This window comes from Dermacentor variabilis, chromosome 3, assembly GCF_050947875.1.
Source record: "Dermacentor variabilis isolate Ectoservices chromosome 3, ASM5094787v1, whole genome shotgun sequence".
Classification (NCBI taxonomy): domain Eukaryota; kingdom Metazoa; phylum Arthropoda; class Arachnida; order Ixodida; family Ixodidae; genus Dermacentor; species Dermacentor variabilis.
In genome coordinates, this window is record NC_134570.1 from 71,589,875 (window position 1) to 71,613,172 (window position 23,298).

Below are 23,298 nucleotides of genomic sequence, written 5' to 3' on the forward strand. Positions count from 1 at the left end.
GCTATCCCGAAATCCCGCATTCGTTACTCAAGCAACAATAAAGCAACAAATCAAACGAAACGTCTGAGCTTGTTGTACTTTCGCTTTTATTTTATTTTTATTTACTGTTAATTTAGGTCCTTGCATCAGTCAGCGTTATATACCCAAGAAGATCACACGAGGACCAACGATGACTTGGTGCAGATGCTGACGCCTTTGTCTCCCTTCAACTTCATGGTCAGAGGTGTTTTGCCCTGTTGAAGGGAAGAAAATAAGAGAGAGAGAGAGAGAGAAAAAAAAACAGGATCGTTGATCGCTGTCATGCTCAATGCCATTAGAATATGCAGATGTAAGTTTACTTAGCCGATTTCTTGATATACGGTATCCTTCAGCAAGAGCTGCAGTAAATGACAGCCTAGGAATCTAGTGACAAGTGCACTGCTGTCCATCTCAAAAACAGTGCGCGCAGAGGGCGCAGTCAATTACTTCCGCATGTTCCGTGTCATCACGGTAGGGATGGCCTACTGACAATATCGGCGTCCCTTGGGAACTATATATATATATATATATATGTACACGTTTTGGAACGTGGCGGTACAGACAGTAGGCGCAGTGAGGTTTTGTGGGCGGGACTTGTACTGAATTCTTTGGTTGACATGGACTAAAAGCACAAAGATCTTCAAGAAAACTTTCCATGTCACACACACCCTAACCTGCACCCCCTACACAGAATACACCCCACGAGGTTCATTGACGAGTGCCCGTGGTGCACAGACACACCCACACTAAAACACATCACATGGGAGTGCCCCAGGAGGCCTCCGCACATAGACAGCCCCATATTACACCATGTTAAGAACGGCCCGCTGAGGTGCAAGTTTTGCCAGCCAGTTGCGACAGCGGCGTCAACTTTTGGCGCTGTTAAGAACGGCCCGCTGAGGTGCAAGTTTTGCCAGCCAGTTGCGACAGCGGCGTCAACTTTTCTTGGAAAGTCACCGTTACGCTCTAGCCAAACGGCGTCACTAAATCTACTGTGTGCGGAGGACAATGCCGCGTCCTCGCCTCTCCGTCGCTGGAGCCGAGATGAGTTCGACGGACCAGGCTTTATGACTGAGAACGCCACCGCCAATCTGGTCTGCCGCGAGCGGGGGAGTGCCCGAGGGAATGTAGTTGGAGCCCCCTTCCCACGCGCCGTTCAAGACGCAAGACAACGGACAACCGGCGGCCGCGCTGCGGAGGTCAGCTCGCGGAATAAAAGGCGCCTTTCCTGACGTAAGCCCCGAGCTCTGCGAAGACCGTCTGACGTCGGTGGGGGCCGTGAACCTGTGCGGAAGTGTGTGTGTGAGTGTGTGTGCGTCCCGCCCGCAGAGGGGCGACTCGTTTACGATGGCTGGTCAAACGTTTCCCTCACCTTGGGATCGAGGGAGGACCGTGTGTTTATAAACCGCTGTTGTGCGGCTGGCTCAGTGTACTTTCTCTCGCAGTCATGCTAGACTGATGAACTGCAACGTCCTTATGTAGATACTGTAAATAAAGCTATATTTCTCGTTCTCGATGAGAAGCAGTCCTTCCCTTCAACAACGTCCTCAGCGTAGATAAGTTGGACGACGGCATGGGCCAGCTACCATCTAATTCATGCCCGACTCCAATCTTGACAACTGATTACGAGCGATGAGATTGACCTCCCAATCCTCACAACCAACATCCACTAATGAGGAATAGGCAGGGGGAGGCATGGCTTGCGGACGAGGATCGGGAGAGCCGGTTGGCTCTTCTGGACCAAGACCAGCGAGCCGCTCGTGCCAGTGGGGCCCTGGAATAGGGGCTACAACCATCGTGCCTTATTTTATTTAGATTCAATAAACTCACTCACCCACTCTTTCCAACACTACTCGCGGTCAGTCCTTCTCAGTCAGAGCTGGCTGGAGTGTTTCGCATAGGACAATTTTCTATTATCACTCGAAAGCGAAGCGTTTCAGCTATTCCCGTCGCTTCTTTTTTTCGTGTCTGGTACTGTACCTATTTGCTGGAATCGGAAGTTCCTTCCTACTCTTTTATCTTGTTTATGTGCACGATGAACGAAGTCTGCAAAATGTACGCTCATCTTTTGAATGATAATGAAAACGAAAGAACAAAATCGATATTTCACCTCCCAAACTTTAGTAAGACCTGTGATTTAGAGTACCATTCGGCTTGCATTCATATACGGGAAGATTACGCAGTAGTCCGCGCAGTAGCTAGGGAAAGGCCGAAATGCACTGTTTGCGCAATAATGCGGGTTCGTATTGCGGATGAGAATAAACGTAATGCGGGAGATGGAAAGACATCACATGGAACGAGCGCCATCGGCTTTCTTTGAACCTACTCTTCTGCCCGTCTGTATTCGGGCCTGATTGCGGAAGAAAAGTAATACATCATACTTTCGTTATAGTTTACCAATCGTAGTTACAAGTAAACAACAGAAAAACAACCACTAAATGTATTAGATATAATGGAAGATTTTTTCATTCTCAGATCTCATGATTTTACTATATCGAAACTAGCGCTCAACCAACATTGTTATAAAATTGTTGAAACAAGAGAGAGAGCACAGAAAGAAGGAAGGCAGGAATGTTAACCAGAAAAGCCTCTGGTTGGCTACATTGCTTCGGGGGAGGAGATTAGGAAAATAGGAAGAGAGAGAGATTGCGTGCATAAACGCGGACGTGTTTGGTAAGAATTAAAAAAAAAGAACGTCATTTGGCATTCTCGTGAAGGGCCTGTTACAATTACACAAAACAAAACACAAAAGAAGGAAGGAAGAAAGAAAATGTTTGGAAATGAAAGGAGAGAAGACTTGCGGCAAAACTGTTAAATAAAGATAGTCGGGGGGAAGCTCTGATGCGGTGCTTCCATGCATTTCTTTAGCATGCATTTCCACAGCGAGGCAGGCAAAAGACAGGCGCTTACTCGCAAACGAATTTTACTGGAAGCCACATGCGAACACATATAGACGCAAGGTAGAGATGCCCACCGCACCGCGCATGACTTTCAAACATAAGCAGCAACACGGAATGAAATGCTCAATAAACGACAAGACACAAAATCAGCTAGCAATGCATCAGAGCTCTTTGTTAGATCAGGTTGTGACGAGTACTTATTGTACGCCACGGAAAATGAGGTGCAGCTGTCGTCGCCTTCTTTGCGCATACTTGTGTAACAGAGAGAAAGAAATTATATATATATATATATATATATATATATAGCAGTGGAGGGAGCGACTGACCACGGGCGCAAATGATGGAATGGGAGTGGTGAAGACACCCTTGTAGGTATTTCCCTTCTTGATGGGGCACTTGACGACACCATTGCACATGTTGGTTTCGATGCCTGGCACTGGCACAGGGATACCGAACAATGTCGTTGTCGCATCCAGCACAGCCGTGTCACTGTCTTGGTCTGGGAAGGAAAAGACGAGCGACGTCAACGAAGTAGAACAAGAAAAGTAGAAGCCTATAAGGACATGCGAGTAAATAAGGATAAAGAATAAGGAATGAATGAGTTGTCAGCTTGACAAATTGTCCAGGCTTTGCTCAGTGAATTACGCTGTGGACCCCGCGGACTATTTATCGCAGACGCACGAGGAATTTACCATCGGGCAGTTGAGAAAGGACGTGACATCCTATTTGAAAAGGTTGCCAAGTCATTGCGGTAGCCCTGGAAAGGAGCAAGCAGACGCAGCCACTCGATCTTCACATAACAGTGGTGATTGTGTCGCTACCCCGGTGCCACGAACAGATGCAGCGGGGAAGCTGCGTGCGCTTAATGCTCGCGAGCTTACTTTGGCCCAATGGAATTCGGCAGGCCCTGCTAAAAACAATGTCTTTGTTCCGTAGAACCTCATCTGAAGCCCCACCTTCAACATGGCTTACCACGACGGTAGGTAACTCCCATTTGTCGCCTATAGCTTGGAGTAGCTTTAACTAATCCGTACACCTACGTCATCGGAATGGCCACAAGTCCACAATGTGAAGTTTGCGGGTGCAAAGAGACGATAGCGCACCTTATGTGTGGTTGTCATCGTTTCTTTGCGCGAAGCCCTCAGCACCACGCTCGACAAGGTTGACCACCGTCCCCTTAGGGAAAACAAAATTTTTTGACCCTGGTCCGAGCCGATGTCGGCCCGAACCGCTTTAAATGGGTTAGTGTGCTTTTTAAGAGAAACGATACTCATTGAAAAATTATAGAAAGTGCGAACTGATGCATTCCTTTTTTTTTATTAAAGTCGTCTCTTAGTTGCTTATCTTTTCTGCCCTTACCCAATCCCCCTGTGCAGAGTAGCTATGCGGACACTTAATATGGTTAACCTCTCTGCCTTTCACCTCTTGTTTTCCTTCCTTCCCTCCTCCATGGCGTTTATTTTTCAGGAATATCGGAAACGTACCGTACATTGAACTTAAATTTAGCCACTTTGTGCGCAACCACTTTCGCGTCTAGTAGTAGCGTTTCCTTGCCTTCTCACGTCGTCTTTTCCCTTTCTCGCCCTCCGCCCATGCGAGTTGCGGGCGACGAGTGCCAAGGCTGTTATTCCCTCGTCTCGTGGCTGCGTCACTTCTACCCATTCTGTGCCTGCCTTCTCCCCTACCTCCTCTCTACCATTCTATCCAACTCTCTTCTGGACCTTGGCACGTTGTAAAAAGGCAAGCACTGCAGTTTCTGCACTGCTTTTGCGTGGGGTCAGGGATAATTACAGCCGTCAAGAGGGTATTGTGGCGACGCCCAGGGAGCTCCAGAAGGCATTGTGCACATGCGACCTGGCGCAAATGTCCAAACGAACTTCTCGCGTCGCCTTTCCTCTCTGCAACGCTCTGAACACTCTGCACCTCTGAACCACCTCCCGCATATGCACACTCTGAACCACCTCCCGACGCGGTGTGCTAGAGAGCAGCAGCAGCAGCAGTGAAAAAGTCGTGGCTTTAAAAACCTCATCCGGCTTGCTACTCTGCAGTGGTGAAGAGGAAGGAGGGGCAGTGAACGAAAAACGTTGAAAAGCGTGCGAGCACATTTAACTCAGTGTGCACCATGCATTCATAAGAGCTATGGGGGGCACGTTATATATAACTTTCTCAAGCAAGTGTTCGTAGATGGCGCTTCAAGCGAGTCACGGCGTCTTTTGCTCATTGAGCGGTAGGTCATCGGACTTCTTAAGAAATATAGAAGAGAATAGAATTTACTGACAGGAAAGACAGAGAGGTCGACCTGAGCTAGTGCGTTCTAGTCTGCTACTCTGCACTGGGGAAGAGGGAAGGGGAGTGAAAGTACTGGGATGGATGATGATAACAGGAGAAGTGGTGAGTGCTTATGCATATGAGACAGTTGCCTTGCTAGAGCCGCTCGTTGAGCTTGGTGTCCTGCAGAAACTTCAACAACACTTTAGGTGCACGCATTGGAGTCGCAGTGTCAGGCCATGGGCCGAGGATAGCTTCCTCCGACAGTGGTTGCCTGCCAACGCTGGCTAGGAAACTTTCTAACGTCCTTCGCTCCAGCATATATGCTGGGCAATTGCAAAGTATGTTTTCTAGTGTTTCAGGCCTCTGGCAGCGTTCACAATCAGGGCTGTTCGATTGGCCGATGAGGTGCGCATAGCGACGGGTGAAAGTGACGCCCAGCCGAATCCTGTGTAGCAATGACGTTTTGCTCCGCGTAACCTTCGGGGGCAAAGAGAATTTACCGTCTGGGTTGATCATATGTAGGCGTCTGTGGATGTCATCGTGGGCTCTGTATGCCTTTGTAAGGTCCTGCATGAGTGCCTTGATCATAGAGTTGGTGTCAGGTCGCGAGTAGGCAATCCGTACTTCATCAGAGAAAGAGAAGGCCGATCTTGCCACACTATTAGCGAGTTCATTGTCAATCACACCACAATGACTAGGCACCCATTGAAAATTGATCACGTGACCACTTAACTCGGCACTGTGATGAAGTTCGGCGGTTTCCAGCACGAGCAGGTAGTGTGGTCCTTTCTTTAAAAAAACATTTTAGTCCCTGTAGTGCTGATTTGGCATCGCAGAATAGCGTCCATTTATGAGGTGTGTGCGTTCTCATAAAACGGACAGCCTCCCGTATTCCCGCAAGTTCCGCAGCCGTAGATGTCGATTTGTGGTCCAATTGAAATTGCCCACTAATTCCAAGTTGTGGGATGACAAATGCGGCCGTTGTGGCAGATGGCGTGACCGAACCATCGGTATATACTTGTACAGTCCCACTATATAATGTAAATATATGGAACAGGGTGAGCTGTTTCGAGCCAATGGAGGAAACATGGAATTTCTTCATAATTCCGGGTATCTGAAGCCTCACTAGTGGTCTTGGCAATGTCCATGGAGGTGTCTCGGCGATGTTGGTAGCCTGGAAGCTTGCAGGTATAATTTAAATTAAATTAAATTATGAGTTTTTACGTGCGAAAACCCCTTTGCAGGTATAATGCTTGCGTGACATGCAATTGCTTTAGAAAAAGCACAGTCAAGTCAAGTGTTGACAGAGGATGGTGGGAGTGTCTGGTCAGCAGGCGAAGATAGGTTCACACAGGTTCGCAAGACTGGTATGTGTCGATTGGAAAAGCCCGTGCTTCCGCTAATGTGCCCTTAGTTGCCGTGCAGCGTGGTAAGCCAAGGCATATCCGTAGTGCTTGTGCCTGAAGGCTCTCCAGCGTGCGTATACAAGATGACCCCATGTTGGATAACACAGGCATGCTGTAGCGTATCTTGACCACAAGAAGTGCCTGGTACACTTGTAGCAAACTTTGCTCAATTATCTCAATCCAGATATTACACGAAGAACGTGCATGAAGTTGGTCAGTTTAGCCCTAAGCGCAGTAACATGTTTGGTCCAAGAAAGATTGCGGTCTACTATGATACTAAGGAACCTGTGGTGGGTGACTTAAGGGAGCGCCGTTCCGTCGACAACGATTGGATATTGTTACATTGATTTGCGCGTGAATGCCAACACTGCACACTTAGTTGGTGAGAGTTGCAGGCCTCTACGGCGCAAGCACTTCGACGTGATGTAAGCCGCACGTTGAAGCCTTGCACGAACTTGTGGACGAGTCACTCCGGATAACCAGATACAGATATCATCCGCATACGTGCTGATATGCGTTGTTTCAGGTAGCTCGTCTGCAAGGGCCACCAGTGTGACATTGAACAATATTGGGCTAAGGACGCCACCCTGCGAAACACCCCTGCGATCGTCATGCCTATCAGTCTCACATAAGCCACAGATAAATAATATATACGCGCATAAGCTTAAATGCCACTTTGTAGGCATTATGAAATGGGGAAAAGTGCGCAGCAATCATGATAAAGGCGAGTGATATTCATCCTTAGTCGCTTCCATACGCAGTAGCAACATATTTGGTCTGACGTATTGCTCTAGAAGCTGGCAAAAGCGACCAAAACTCGTTCAGCCAACCAAGAGTGTGCTTGGGTTGGGCTCGTAACAGAGGAACTGGACTCACCCGCGCATAAATGCTTTCTTATATATAAGCTAACACTGGCGTTTTCGGTCTCTTCCTTAGAATCCAGATGAGCTTGCTCTTTTCGGCCCACATCGCCACCTCCTGAAGAAAACTACTCTCTACATTCTGCGACTTCACGTGCTTAAAGTCTGTATTTTGACAGCAATGACATCTGCGCTCCAGCGAGCAGGTGCAGACTCTACTTACCAGATACCATTTCGAAGTAAATTCTGGCTGCGGTGCCCCTCTTCATGACGCACGGGTCAGAGTCGCAGGGCTCGACCTGCAGCGAGATGATTTCAGCGGTGCTACCTGCGTAAACATGAGCGAGCACCAGTACTCGAATTAATTAGGCACAGACGGTAGCAAGACATGAAGTACAAGTGGCGCATTCGTAGCGGAGAGCTAAGATCATCATCATTGTCATCGTCATCATTATTACTATAAGAAGCCTACTAGGGAACATGTATCCTTTCACGTTCCCGCCACTTTCACCAGACCTTTCCACACCTTTCCACAAAAGGCAAAGCGTATACAGCTGTGATTTTCTCGACATGAATATCTTTGAATACATGCCTTCTTTCCGCACCGAGCTTCGCACTTTCTCTTGAGGATTCTTGAGGATTCTTGCCTTCTCACAGTTTCGTTACCCTTCCGTGCATGCACTCCGTCTCTCAATTGTATGCTATCGCGTTATTGCTCATTATGAGACTGTTTATCTAGTTGTTTTCCTGTTTTGTTTTGCTTTCCATATATTTATTCGAATTGTATTTATCTCATAACCTTTCGTTGTAGTTGTTTTGCATTTCTATCTGTTTGTTTTTGTTTCTCTGTGCACAAGCACTCAGACTTCAATATTGTTCCTGGGCACGTTAAATAAATTATTGATTGATTGAGTGATTGATTGATTCGTTGCTTGTTAGATATATATATATATATATATAGATAGATAGATAGATAGATAGATAGATAGATAGATAGATAGATAGATAGATAGATAGATAGATAGATAGATAGATAGTATATACCTGTTGAGGTGTAGTAGGGAAGGGCAAGAGCTCTCATTAAATGAGAAAGCTTCCAAAGGTTTATTTAGGTCCATTGTGTTACTCCGAAGTTACTTAAAGCGTCACATAACAACACAGGCTACTGTTTTAATGTGTATTATACAGGGTGTTTCACGTAACTTGTATGGTATGGTATGGTATGGAGAACTTTATTGGGTCCTGAAGGTCAACCATACGTTGACGCGGGCCGCTCCCACGTTGGGACTGTCAGGCCGAGCCCTTCAGCCACATCGCGGGCCTTCTGGACTGCCCGTAATTGGTCAGAGAGTGATTCACTGTGTAGCATTTGCCGCCACCATTCTTGTTCCTTGTCACGGTCTGTGAAGACCGCGGGGCACTGCCAAAGCATGTGGTCAAGAGTAATGATGCCATTGCACTTATTACAGTTGGTTTGAATTTCCCTCTCCGGATAGATCCTGTTAATAAAATATGGACTTGGGTATGTTCTTGTCTGTAGCAAACGTAATGTGACCGCTTGGGCTCTGCAAAGCTTACCGTGTGGCAATGGGTATTCCCTTCTGCTTAAATAATAATGCTTCGTGATTTCGTTATATGTTAATAATCGATCCCTGTGTTCCCGGGGGGAAGTGTAAGTTGCTCGGTCTTGAAGAGCACGGCTAGAAAGTCCTCGTGCTGCTTCATTTGCCACCTCATTGAGGTTTCTCCGAGCTCCGTCCACCACCCCCAGATGTGCAGGAAACCAGCGGATTTCGATCCTCTCACTCTTGACCTTCTCTAATAATTTTGTTGCTATCCGTGTCACATATCCGTTGGTAAAGTTGCGTATGGCTGTTCTAGAGTCGCTGTAAATATGTGTCCACCGATTAGCCCGGATGGCTAAGGCGATTGCTACTTGTTCTGCTACTGTGGGGTCCTTGGTATAGACGGTGATGGCATCCTGTATGTTACCTTGAGTGTCTACGACAACGGAGGTATACGCATCCTTATTTTTAACCCAGGCAGCGTCAACGAACACCGCCTGCTGCTTATGATGATCTATGTCTTGAAGGAGTGCCTTCGCCCTTGCCTTCCGTCTCTCGAGGTTATGTGTCGGGTGCATGTTCCTAGGGAACGGGGTCGTCTTTATTGTTTCCCGTAGTCCCGCTTGCAATTGTGTTAATAATTCTCCTTCGTTGGTGTGGTTAATTTCTACGCCAATTTCTTCAAGTAGCGCCCTCCCAGGGCGTGTCCCCATTAGTCTCTCCTGGTGGGCCGCCTGTTGAGCCTCAGCTATCTCCTCTAGTGTGTTATGCAGCCCTAGGCGCAATAAGCTATCATTGGCCGTGCTGATGGGAAGTCCTAGTGCAGTCTTTATAAGTCGTCTGATTAAAGCGTTTAGCTTGTTCTTATCAGCCTGTGTCCATTGGAGCATGCCAGCCACGTACGAGAAGTGGCAAAAGGCGAATGCATGTACCAATCTTATGGCACTGTCTTCTCCTAGCCCCTTATGCTTGTTGGTAACTCTACGCAGAAGCCTAATGACTTCTTCTGACTTGTTAGAGATGTATTCTATCATCCTGCAATTAGATCCGTTCGCTTGCAGGAGAAGTCCTAACACTCTAATAGTCTCCACCTGCCTGATTGGTTCTCCATTCTTGGCGCATATGTCAATGCGGGGTTCTTCCTCTGGGATATATCCGTTCGGCCTGCGCCCACGCTTACTGCTCCGTAATACCAATAGTTCTGATTTTTTAGCAGAGCAGTTCAGTCCCATACCCTCAAGTGTTGTTTCTACCACATAAATGCTTTCCTGTAGTTTGATCTCTGTTTGTCCCATATTACCTTCGGCACTCCAGATTGTTACATCATCTGCATATATAGCAAAGTGGATACCCTCAATCTGCGCGAGACCTCGAGCCACTTTTGACATTGCCAAATTAAATAACATGGGAGATAGGACAGACCCTTGTGGTGTCCCACGATTCCCAAGTTCCAGGGTTGTCGATTGGAGTTCGCCTAACCTGAGACAAGCAGAACGGCCACCGAGAAAGGCTTTGACGATATTGTGCAATCGCTTACCCAATCCCATCTCCGAGAGGATATCCAATATGGCCCTGTGCTTGATGCGATCAAAGGCCTTTTCTACATCTAGGCCTAGAAGAGCTCTCGTATGTAGCGGGCTAGCAAGAATAAGGTGATGCTTGATTAAAAGCATTGCATCTTGAGTCGAAAGTCCAGGACGGAAACCGATCAGGTTATGCGGAAGAATATTTCTGTTTTCTACATACTTAGTCAGTCTATTGAGTATGACATGCTCCATGGTTTTGCCCAGACATGATGTTAATGATATGGGTCTTAGGTTATCTAGATTGAGTTGCTTGCCTGGTTTGGGAATAAGAATTGTGTTAGCAATTCTCCATTCCTTCGGATAATCACCGTTTTTCCAGAGTTCGTTGAAATACTCTGTTAAATATTTTATGGAATGATCGTCCAAATTTTTCAACAGCCTATTGGAAATGCCATCTGGACCGGCAGCAGATCTACTGTTGAGGTCGTACAGGGCTGCACGAACTTCGCTTTCTGTGAAGTCTTGATCCATAGGCTCACACTCTTCCCCTGTATATTCAGGCAGGTCTGTACTCTCATCGCTATCCTTAAGTGGTAAATACTTAGCTGCGAGCCGATCCAGAATGGCCTCCTCCGTTGTGTCCTGACTCTCACGATGGACGAGTCGTGCTACTGCTGTTCTCCTATTAGATTTCGTGTCGCTCTCATGAAGCAAATGTCTAAGTAAGTTCCAATTCCCACCACGTCTGATTCGACCATCTATGGAATTACAAAGCTCATCCCATTGTTGTTTCTGTAAATTTCTGGAGTGTTCTTCAATCTCCCTATTCAACAATGCTATGCGCTTCCTGAGTCTCCTGTTCAGCCGTTGCGTTTTCCATCTATTTAACATAGATTGTTTCGCTTCAATCAAGTGCGCCAGCCTACTGTCCATGATTTCGATATCCTCCTCTGTGGTAATATCCTTCGTTGCCGCCTTTACATCTTCCCTGAGCTGAGTGGCCCAAGTTTGGAGTGTTTTCTTTTGTCCTTCCTCTGTCTCAGCTCTGATTTTCCTTGCTTTCCGAAAAAGATCCCAGTCAATGTAGTTAAAGTGCTTTATCTGATTACTTGGTGTTTCCAATAGTATTTGTAATATGTAATGATCACTACCCAGGTCAATATTGGAGTTATTCCAGCCAGCGTTCGCTAAGTTTGATACAAAAGTAAGGTCTGGGGTGGAGTCCCTGCATGTAGATGTACCACACCTAGTGGGATAAGCTGGGTCTGTGATGAGGGAGAGATTAAGATCTGTAGCTAGGTGCCAGAGTCCATCCCCTTTCTTAGTATTCCAGCGATATCCCCAGGTTTGATGTGGGGCGTTGAAATCCCCTCCAATAATGAGTGGAGCGTGCTTAGTAACAGCCATAGTCTTATTAAGAAGTGCCCTGAAACTCTGTTTCATGTCGCTAGGGCTGCTATAAACATTAAGACAAAAGAGGCTTTGCGGTTTGCTTCTATTCCTTTTCAAAATTATTTCCACTAGTAAGTATTCTAATTTGTTTAGTCCAAGGCGCAAATCATGTTCTATGTAAGGTATTTTCTTATCTACGAGCGTGGCTAGCCCCCTACCCGGCTCTTTGCCCCTGCATGTCGCTTTGTATCCGGATAGGCTGATCTCATCCGCCAAGGTTTCCTGCAGCATAATTATTTTCGGTTTGTCTGGAGAGGCTTTTATTAACTGCATAAGAGGTGCTTTTTTGTGATAAAATCCTCGGCAATTCCATTGCCACACGGTAAAGCTCCCCCTGCTAGCCATTGCTTATAGAACCCGCCTTACTGCTACCCGCTAGAGTACGCTTCGTAGAACCCCCCGACACGCTAGGGAGCGATCTGACGCTTTCTGCTTCTGAGGGTAGGTATTCGTCGTCATCGCCCTGTGCTTCTACTTTGGTGAGCCTCTTTTCAGCCGTCAGTCTCCATTTCCATAACTTTTCAACTTTGAAGGTAGTTTTATCTATGGCATCTCTAAGTTGTTTAATCGCCTCCTTGATCTCTTCCAAAGCAGAGCACACTGTCGTTTCTACTGGGCTTATTGCCCGCTTCTTTGGAGCTGGTGTGTTTTCTTCATCCTGGCTGTTGTCATTATTCACCGGTTTGGCTATTGCTACTTTTGTGGAGTTAGTCTGCGAGTTCTTGCGAAGTTCTACAACCTGCTTAGTAAGTTCTTCATTTGCCTTTCTCAGATACGTTACTTCTTTAATTAGCTGTTCTACCCTGGCATCATTATCTCCGACCAGCCGCTCCGCACCGCTCTCCGCAGCCCTCACAGTACCTTTCACTTTGTCGGCCCAGGTTGTTCCAGATGTCGTCTTGTCGCCAGGCGTCTGCCCTCCTCCTTCGAAGCGCACCTGCACTTCGCGTGATCTGGAGCGGCTTCTGCCCTTCGACGGCGAGCGGCGTCTTGACCGTGTGGGGCTCCTTGAGCACGTGCGCCCCCTGGTGCCCGTTTGGGCATCCCATTGCAGCTGTGCTGATGTCGCCTCCGATGCAGATCTGTTGCGCTCTCGTCGTCGAACTCGTACCACGTATGGAATTTGGTACCGCTGCCCGCAAATCTTTTCCCAAGTTGGGTGGTCCCCTCCACAGAATTTGCACTTAGGCACACACATGTGATTGTCCTCCGGGTTTTTAGTTCCACATCCTCTGCACTGTACCACGTCCGGTGTTGGACATACATCTGATCGATGTCCAATCTTTCCGCAGGCATAGCAGACATCAAACTGCTTCCTATACAGGTAGCACTTGACGAGGGTCGACCCGTATCTTACATAATTGGGTACCTTGAGCCCATCAAACAGAACAATAACCGAACCCGTGGATTTAATACGTTTGGCTGCCAATGCTAGTGGGTTAAAGTCATGCACAATGTTCTTCGTTATCGTGGCCTGATTGTCTCTGAGGTCAACTCTCCGAATCACTCCTTTACACGTGGTATGCGGAGCTGTCTCGTAGGCGTTCACTTCGTATTCGGTTTCCACTATAATGATTGACCTGATTCGCACATACCTGGCAGCATGGCTGGGATCTGGTGTACTAACCACCACGATGTTTTGCGTGAAGTTAGGGCAAACGACATCCTCTCGGGCTTGTTGCGGAGTCAGGCCCGATGCTTCAATAACCGCCACGCCTATCGCTGTGGTGCTCACTTTGCTCAAGTTGAGACCTCCTCGTGGGCGGATGATGATTTTGCTGTGCTCCTCGGGCAATTGGGGCATCCTTGATGCCTTGACAATCCGGTTTTTGAACATAGTGGTTGTAGGTCCCTTGTTCTTGCTGCTGTTGCCTTGCTCTCGCTGGCTCTGCGGCGATGTTTTCCCATCGCCAGTAATCCTTGTGGTGGAGCGAAATTTTCGGCTTGTCACAATTTGCCAACCTAGATCTTCCTCATTCTCTTCTAATCCGGTAGCGTCTTCATCTTCCATGCGCGTTTCCGCCATCGCGGCACGGCGGGGCCAGTAACTTGTGCCAAGGATTTAAAAAAAAAGTGTTTAGCCGCAGCAGAATGAAATCAACGGCACATGGTTTGTCGTCATGTGTCGCTCCTTAGAGTATATCTTATATTCCTCTTAATTGGTTAATTAACTGAGATGAATTATGAAATTTTTGAAATATTTACTTTAGGGTCAAGTGCGTTTCATTGTGTTGCAGAGGGGGTTCAGAAACAACCGATCCAATTTATTGTGGCTATCTTATAGGTGCGGCGGGGCGAGTCGTTTCAGCGCTTAAAGTAAGTCCGCGAAATATGAAATAAAACCACGTGACTGCGCACGTGCGCTATCGTATTTCAGCGCCCTCAACCGCGCGTCGAGCCTATCGCTTATCTGGGACGACGGCGCTTCCTTTCCGTGTGCCAGCGCCAAAGATGCGGACGCACTGTGAAGCCGATGCCTACACTGTAAAATAATTTACACCCTAAAAAGTGAAAAAGGATGTAAATTATTTTGCAGTGCACACAGCCGCGGCCGCTCACTTCGCCACGGTTAATTCGCACGAACCGCGATTGAGAGCGCTGCAATACGATAGCGCATGTGCGCAGTCACGTGGTTCTATTTCGTATTTCGCGGGATTACTTTAAACGCCGAAAAATATCACCACGCACCATGTTCCTTGACACAAAAAAATGGATCGGCCGTTTCTGGACCCACTCTAAGGCACAACGAAACGCACTAGGCCCCAAAGTGAATATTAAAAACTTTGCCTAATTCGTCTTAGTTAATAACTAATTAAGCGGATTATAAAAAAAACAGTCTAAAGAGCGCCACATGACGGCAAACCGTATGCTGTTGATTTCATTCAGTTGTGGCTAACCACGTGTTTAAAATCCTTGGCACAAGTTACGTGAAACACACTGTACGTACAATGCAAGCAGTATATCTTACAGATCATTTCCTGCTAAGTAGACATTGTTCTCCGAATTACATGCCGAGTTATGGTTTAGTAGAATGCAGCAATTCGTGCGGGGAGAAGCAAGAGTGAGGACATTCCGCGACAAGTACCGGCGTTATCCCTACTGCTTTCGCAATTTGGTGCCGTCGACATCGCACTAATTGCAGTAGGACAATGAGGCTACGATAAAAGTTGCATCTCTTACGCCACAAACGTTTCTCTTGCCTCAGTAAACAGGATTTGTGCAGCTGTCGACGCTCGCGATCCGGCAATTTCAGTCCGAGGGCCGCAGCGACCTTATTGTGCAGCGTGCATACGGAATCGCACGTGGTGAGTTTCCCGTCGAGGACATGGAGCCATTCTTTCTTATCTATGGTCGTGGCGCGCTATCGCTTAGTTGTGGAACTACAGTAGGCGTAGAGTACGCTGAATACAGGATGCACGCCGTGGTATTTGCTTAGGCAGGATCCGAAGCTGTCTATACATAAACTATTAATCTAATCTGCATCAATAGGACGCATCAATAAAAGCTAGGGATTACCCTGTGCATTTCGAAAGACGCGTTGAGCAGTATTCTGCTGTATGCGACTCGTTTGATAAAGTAACTTTTCTTCCATGTCGTATTTGGATGTTTGATTTCTAGAGTGCAAATTTGTTATCATACGCGAAGTTTGTAATAGCCCCATAACGTTGGCAGTAGTGAAATGTTGGCGTGAGCAAAACAAAAAAGAGTAATAAGCGGCTGCGCGCAGTGGAGACCGTATATAACGTATTTACTTTAATCCGGACCGATATCTCTTTAGATATCCAGCGCGAAACAACGGCGTCGACGTGGAATGGAGGTTTCCACCAGGATCTTAGCGCCACCTAGCGATATCAGTGTATGGAGACCACGCGGTAAACAAACTCGTATAAAGGGGAAGTAAAATCAAGATATGACATCAGATAACTTTTATCGCTGAAGAATGGGCGAGTAGGTATGGGGTTCATCTTAAGGTATTTGGGGAAAAAAACACAAAAAACGAAAAAAAGACGCAACGCACACATACACAGGAACGAAGGAAGAGACGATATACACAAATGTAGTCAACATGACACAACATCATTTCATTTTCTACAATGATGCGAATATAGTGCGACCGCATGCGAAAACGCCCGTGTACTTAGATTTACGTGCACGTTAAAGAAGCCCAGGTGGTCCAAATTTCCGGAGTCCCTCACTACGGCGTGCCTCATAATCAGATCGTGGTTCTGGCACGTAAAACCCCATAATTTAATATTTCGTCTGGATACAAGAAAATACGGCTGCATTTCTTCAGACAGGGCTCAGAAAGCATACGTTTCCTACTTAACATAAAAGACACATACACACGCACAAAAGCAGTTTAGAAAAGAGCCAGTCATAACGTGCGGCAGATGATACGGCACTGCTCATGATCAATGACGCTGGTTAGTGCAATGATAGTGATTGGAGGCTGTATAAAAAATTGCTTCATTCAAATGATGTTCTCTTGTACATTGATCCCGGGTCAATAAAAGTAGCCGACTTTCTTGCACAAAACCTCTAACGCGGACATGTTATCTGAAAACAGAATAGCACGCGCCGTCTGGCTGTTTCATCGTACGCTTCTGTGCGGCGCAGCACAAGACACAATAGCGTGCTTCATCCTACTGAGTTTCGGAAATCGGTCCTAAAAAACGAAGCTGCCACTGCAACTTGAAGCTTGGCTGCTGCATCAATATGCAATGCGGCGAAGAGCTCTTCACGCATTTGATCCGCGTGGGCCAGTGGCGCCACCAGGTAGCAGCTCGACACACCACTGCAAACGGTGCCTGACTGAAGGCTTCCATTGCGACGCTTGCGCATGGAGTTATGAATGAATGAATGAATGGACGCAACGAGTCTGGATATTTAGTTGGGGTTGAGAGGCTGCATTGTTTCATCGGAAAGATTAAAGACGCGGACGGCGAGAAAGAGGACAGAACAAATTCTGTACAAGTGGTGGCATACATTCCTTATTTTGCGAATGCAAATAATAATAATATTTTGGGTTTTACGTGCCAAAACCACTTTCTGATTATGAGGCACGCCGTAGTGGAGGACTCCGGAAATTTTGACCCCCTGGGGTTCTTTAACGTGCACCTAAATCTAAGCACACGGGTGTTTTCGCATTTCGCCCCCATCGAAATGCGGCCGCCGTGGCCGGGATTCGATCCCGCGACCTCGTGCTCAGCAGCCCAACACCATAGCCACTGAGCAACCACGGCGGGTTGCGAATGCAAAGAGTCGAGCTCTCCTCCACACTGGACGAGCTGGACAAGCGCCCACTCACAGAAAGCAAATGTCTTGGACGCTGGCCTAGATGGACATCGGAGCGAGCCGCTATAAATGTGCTGTTGTGTTACCTGAGAGATACTGGATTGGGCGACGACAAAATGCAACTGTGACACACTGTGCACTGTGTGACGTTGTATGATTCAGTGAGGCATTGAGGCTGTGCATGACTATTTGGCGCCTTACAGATTGCGCGACAGCACCCACACAGATAGTTCATATTGTTCATTCTTTTGTTCGTTTTCGTTTATCTTTCTTTTACATTTTCTCTACCCCAGTACAGGGTAGCCAACCAGGGGATATCACCTGGTTAAACGGCTTGTAGACCCTCCCTCTCTCTCTCTTTTGTAAGGTGCGCGCAGGCCAATATGCAAAGGACACAAGATGAGCGCATCCAGAAAAAAAAAAATGAAAATCGGAGGATTCCACTCACCGTTGGAATCGATATAAGCGAAGCTTTGTATGCTGTTTGAGTGTTTGAGTTTGCTTTGAGTGACTATAACTAGTGGTGATGTTGGTTGCGAATGTGTAATTTATACGGCATTTAGTCGAATACGAGAGTGGCGAGTTGATGTTACACGTTACCTTGCGTGAACCACTGCTGTTTGTCTGCGTAGTCCAATGAACACACAGGGAGACGTGTTTGCTTGATGCGTTGTTGTGCGTCACTGTTCATAATGTCCGAGAGGGTTGAGCATTATCGTTGCCTCACATTGCGCAGCGCATCGTGGTAGAAGCGTTAAACTTAAATTGAATTATTGGGCTGTACGTAATTCAATTAATTATCACAAAATATTATGCATACAGTGCATACATACATTCGCAGTCTGCACCACGTTTCGCTTAGTAGCGAGGACGCTCCTATCCCGCGCGAGCCATCTTTCGGGCCTGGGTGTCCTCGACACGAAGTGCACGCTTTGGAGCCAATTTGCTGACGCGTGTTCACGTGCTCCTTCTGCATACGTGGCCAGCAGGCTCTTTAGACTCCAGCTCCACGCGCTCTCTTGAGGCTACGGACTTTTGTAGTGCTTACGGCATCACAGCCCAGCTCGCGTCCTCCGCAGCCCAACTGCTGCGTTTTTGTCGCATAGGAAAGAAAGCACACCACGTGCCACGCGCAGAAACTACGCATCGCGGCCCTCGGCGCCGCCGGTCCGGATGCGCGGAGGCGAGCGCCATCTTTTGGTGTCGCAAGAAACCCAGCGGCACGCGCCGCGAGACCATTATACCAGCGCCCGGAAAGTCGGGAGAAGAGGCAAGGAAAGCTTCGCTTTAAAATCTGTTTCACCCATAGTGCGAAGCACTGGCAGCCATAGCAATATTTAGAGTCGCGCTCGAGGACTTCGGAAGGTGCGACGTGGCGCTATGCGCAGCACGCGAGGAAACTGCTGCTGCGCAGCAAGAACAGTGCGCCCTGGCAGCTAGTAGGCGTCTCCGAAAGCTGGCGTCGAAAATACTGACTTGTAGAGCCTGTTCTGACGTCACACAATTGTTCAGCCTGCAAGAAAGGTGCGCGGTGGGTCGCACAAGCTAGCTTTCTAGTTCTGCTTTTGCGCCTACAGCGTTGTTCTCCTATCAGGCGTAACACACTCGTGTTGTGCATGTTAGGCTGCAGTAAACGCTTGAAGGACTACTCCGGCGTTCTCTAATGCCGTATTAGGATATCGTCACTTTCCAATGGAATTGATGGTACTGTCACCGGCAGGGCGGTTCAGTTTGCTTGAGAACTTATCAATAATTTTAAGCAACCAATAAGCGAGGTACCGAATGCGAGACAGGTAGCTGCTTCGGGTGACGTCTACGATGAGTCGATGACTCAGGTCCTACACTATTGTTATGTAAAACCGCAGAGCTCGTGCTAAACACGCAGTGCTCTTGGCACTATCGCCAAAAAAGGGAAGCTGATGATGTTTTCTGACGACGCGAGGAGATTTTCCAGCTCTTTCGAACAAGGCAGCAGCGACATTAGCGACGATATTTATTTATTTATGTATTTATTTATTTATTTATCTATTTATGAGACCCTCAAGGTACATAGTTGTACAATGCAGAGGGGAGAGGCGACACTACATTGCGAGAGTAAAAAATACAGGATTAGTTCTAGGAATTCACAGTGCAGAGAACAAGAGAATACATTGAAAAATAAAGAAAAACTAGTAATATTTACATAACAACCAGAAAAAAAAACACTTACATAATATGAATTAATAAAATGCACAAAGAGTTCAGTTTACCAAGCAGACAATGTCCACGAATAAGTACGTGGTTACGCCATTTGCTATATACTATAGGAGCACTGAAGGATCGCCGTTTGCTTTTGACGAGCTCCATGGCTAAACGCATTAGGCTGCGTCACGACGAAGAGAAGCACCGGTCATCACGTCCGTCGAGACGATCATTGCCGGCCGTCGACTCGTAGAAAAAATAAGCGAGCTTCGTCGTTCGAAGTGGCGGTGTAGACTGCCGTCACAAACACAAGGTGGCCAATAAAAACCAATACATTCGTGGGCATCAGTCGAGAACGCGCAACCGAAATTTCAAGGTGATTTTCAGGAGAACTAAATGAATTGCAGTCATATCGTGTGGCAAAAATAACCAGAGTGCGAAAGAGAACGTATATTAAATGTTTTATAAAGGTTAGTGGACACGAAAAATATCGCCGGAGTTGCCCTTTAAGGATCCAAAGCCCGCCATCGTGCCGTGTAATACTGCGTTCCGGTTCAAAATTTTTTTTCGCCATTACCTTGCGCTATCGGATGGCCTTGGGTTGCCGGAATTAGATAGTGTGACAGGCTTCAGACCTTCTCACTATGGATAAGCGGAGAGGCTAGGTCCACCTGCAGCAAGCAACACTGCCCCTTCTTTTTTACCGTATGCTCACAGTGCGCGCTGTTCGGTGTCCATTCTCGATCGGTCACTTTTCGGCATACGTTTACTTCTGCGTGATGCCGCATATACTGCGCGACTGTTGCCCACCATCTTAACCAATCAAGGCGCGTACGAAAGTGATACATTCTCGAAAAGATTCTATCGAGTGGTAGTGGCTCTCCATACGTTACCCAGGAGGACATGCATGATATCGTGGGGACATTGCGTAGCTAGGAAGGATGCATTCCGCCTCCTTTTGAAGTCTCTTGAAGGCATCAATATATTCAGCGAGCGGTGACGTTTGGCAAGTAATGCGAAACACCACTTATCACTTGGTGTAGCAGGCGTGCTCACTCAGTGACTACACGGTGACTCTGGTGAAGTGTTAGCATTCTACTTCAACCTCGTAAGATAACCTTGATGTTCCTTGGCAGCGTTAAACCTGCTCACGCTATCGTTGAACGCTCGGACAGAGGAATCGCCTGCATGCCGTCGCTCGCAGCGCTACACAAGTCCGTGGCTAACACAATTTTCATCGGGATCCCCTATTTACCGACGATGTAAACAAATGGTATCACCAGTTACGCATTGGGGAATTTGGTGTCGCTGCGATATGTGGTAGGGCGCACGCGATTAACTGGGAGGCGAGGTGTAGTGGCTGGAATAATTAACTCGCTTTCCGTTACTCCATTATAATTCTGTGCAGGTTAAGGCGCTATGAGTGGTGAAAGTTAATGCTGTATACACCTTTCATTATGGGCTGCTAACTAATAAAACTTCTTAGCGAATAATTACAATTATTAGTAACAATGTAAGCCGGAAGCTTACTTCCTTACTGAGACATACGAGGAAAAAAAGAAACGGCTAAAGAAATAACTAGCACGATATGGCATGACTCTGTTCATACCTTGTCACAAGCCGACGAATGAGTCGTCTATTTCTGGGATATTAGCCTCCGCCCCACTCCATGCTTTCTTTATCTGAGAAGAAGCAGCCGAAGCACCCTTTCGCGTTTACGTAAATTAAAGGAAAGTGCACCAGGGCGCTTACCGCAGTCCTCGTACACGGCATCTCTAATCTGTCCGAAAGCGACGCCAACGGCGACGAGAAGGAAGGCGGCGCGCACCAACATCATCTTCAACGACGGGCTCGGGTCCGAGTGTCACTGGAAAACCGGGGATGTGGTGAGGTGCGGTGGGCCTCATATATAGCAACACACGCGGAACAGGTGAGGCGGATCACACGAGGCGGGGGCGGATTTGCGCGCGCCAACCTTGACCGATTCCAAAGGTTGACGCTCTGCCAGCGCTGATAGCGAACGAATTGCCTTCCACGCGTATCTGTGGAGCTGACGCTTAGCGATTCCGGTTATTCGCACGCAATGCGTGTATCGTCCACCCCTTCCTGTTGTTTTTGAAGAATTCCCGACAACGACTGAACCTACTTGCTCTTTAGCGCGAGCGGTGATATTCGCGTAAGTTTAAAATTATGGGGTTTTACGTGCTCAAGACACTTTCTGATTATGAGGCACGCCGTAGACTCCGGAAATTTCCTCCACCTGGGGTTCTTTAACGTGCACCTAAATCTAAGTGCCACGGGTGTTTCTGCACTTCGCCCCTATCGAAATGCGGCCGCCGTTGCCGGGATTCGAACCGCCGACCTCGTGCTCAGCAGCCCAAGACTATAGCCATTGAGCAACCACGGCGGTTTATTCGCGTAAGTAGGCCGACTGTTGGAGGGGACAGTTGCGGCGGCGGAGCATCTAATCATTTCGCGCTAATTAAAGATGACCACATCTATTTTCTTCTTCACTGCTCACCGGCTCAGCGTCGTGGAGATTTTCCACTCAATTTTATAACGAACGAATTCGATATAACACAATACAGCACAACATAGCGCGACAGAACACAACACAGCGTAGTATGATATACAATAAAATGTAAGAATCGATAAAATACAACACAATGTATCGTTCGCTTATTCTGAACGAAAATACGAGCAAGCTGTGAGCAAAAGATGTTGTGAAGACTAGAGCCTCCTGCAGACATCGTATTTCTTTTCCTGATCGCATCGTGCTCTTCCTTACATGCCACAGCAGCGACGAAAAGAAAAAAAAAATATACGAAAACCGACTAGAGATCGGACACCTTCTACTCGAAAAAATGCCAACACCGTCAGTTAACCACTGCACCATCTCACTACGCATCCATGCCTATGCGAGTGGTACGAAAACTCAGCAGAGTGTATGCGCAAAACTTCTCTTGCAGAGTCTGGAATGCCATGCCAGGCTGTCAGCCAGGCCAGCATCCCCGGTTTCTTATCAAACGAGTACTGGTCACCCATCTTCGAAGTTGTGAGAAACTAAACCACGTGCGACTATCACGTGAGAGACTAACACTTAGCAAGTATACGAATGGTTGGGATGCACGTATAAGGTATTACTGTTTGAAACTACAAGTTGCTCTCGAAACGCCATACCTAGCGTCATCGGCGTTATCTTGACGTCGTAACAGAAAAATATTTGCTAACGCCGTGCAGAAATAAGGCGATATGTAGGTATGAAGACGTTGCTCACGGAAGATAAGACGCGCTAGGCACGTTTCTTCCGCTGTCGCGTGCGACAGCCGCGGCGATCGCACGTACGGAGCGAACCGATATGTAATGAAATCATGACGGATACGTCACCTGGGTAGCGAAACCGAGACTGGTTAGTAGAAACACACATGTTTTATGAATATAGAGCGCTCTGGAGGTTGGCAGTGTTCGTTCTTGCTTAGAGGGCTGAGATTCGAAAATTGTGTACAGAGGGTCTAAATTCATTTTCCAGTGTTCGTACCTGAGTTTTACTAAAAAAAAAAACATACAAATCGAAAATTTCTGTCATTGCTTCGATAAAGACAACATTGCTCTTTACGTGTCTTCTCTTGTGCAAATGTCTTCCGCTAATGACCTTCATGAGCTAATCACGCCAGAAAACGTTCCTGAGTTAGAAATATTTTGTGTATATAGAAACGCTGAGGTTAGGGTCTTGATCAGTGCTACCCCGTTTACGAGAGAGAGAGAGAGAGAGAGAGAGAGAGAGATTTGAAGGACGTACTGGCGGTGGCGCAAAAACGACTTGT

General features: G+C 47.2%; 1 protein-coding gene across 1 annotated transcript; it reads right to left on the minus strand.

Annotated features, from left to right (window-relative positions):
- Positions 1 to 64: 64 nt before the first annotated feature.
- On the minus strand, positions 65 to 21,394 carry LOC142575862 (mite group 2 allergen-like Ixo r 2). Its single transcript, XM_075685581.1, has 4 exons — positions 21,227 to 21,394; positions 7,679 to 7,783; positions 3,245 to 3,417; positions 65 to 233 (listed from the first exon to the last, which is right to left on the minus strand). Exons 1-4 carry the CDS (start codon positions 21,309 to 21,311, stop codon positions 153 to 155), a joined length of 444 nt encoding a protein of 147 aa, XP_075541696.1. The 5' UTR covers positions 21,312 to 21,394; the 3' UTR covers positions 65 to 152.
- Between the last annotated feature and the right edge of the window lie 1,904 nt (positions 21,395 to 23,298).

Bases quoted from the DNA above. Each gene is read 5' to 3' on its own strand.
- LOC142575862 (XM_075685581.1), bottom strand. From the start codon at position 21,311: ATGATGTTGGTGCGCGCCGCCTTCCTTCTCGTCGCCGTTGGCGTCGCT. The intron at 3,418-7,678 runs GTAAGTAGAGTC...TTTCCTTCCCAG, and splicing joins TTACTTCGAAATGGTATCTG to ACCAAGACAGTGACACGGCT. The intron at 234-3,244 runs GTCAGTCGCTCC...TCCCTTCAACAG, and splicing joins TTCCATCATTTGCGCCCGTG to GGCAAAACACCTCTGACCAT.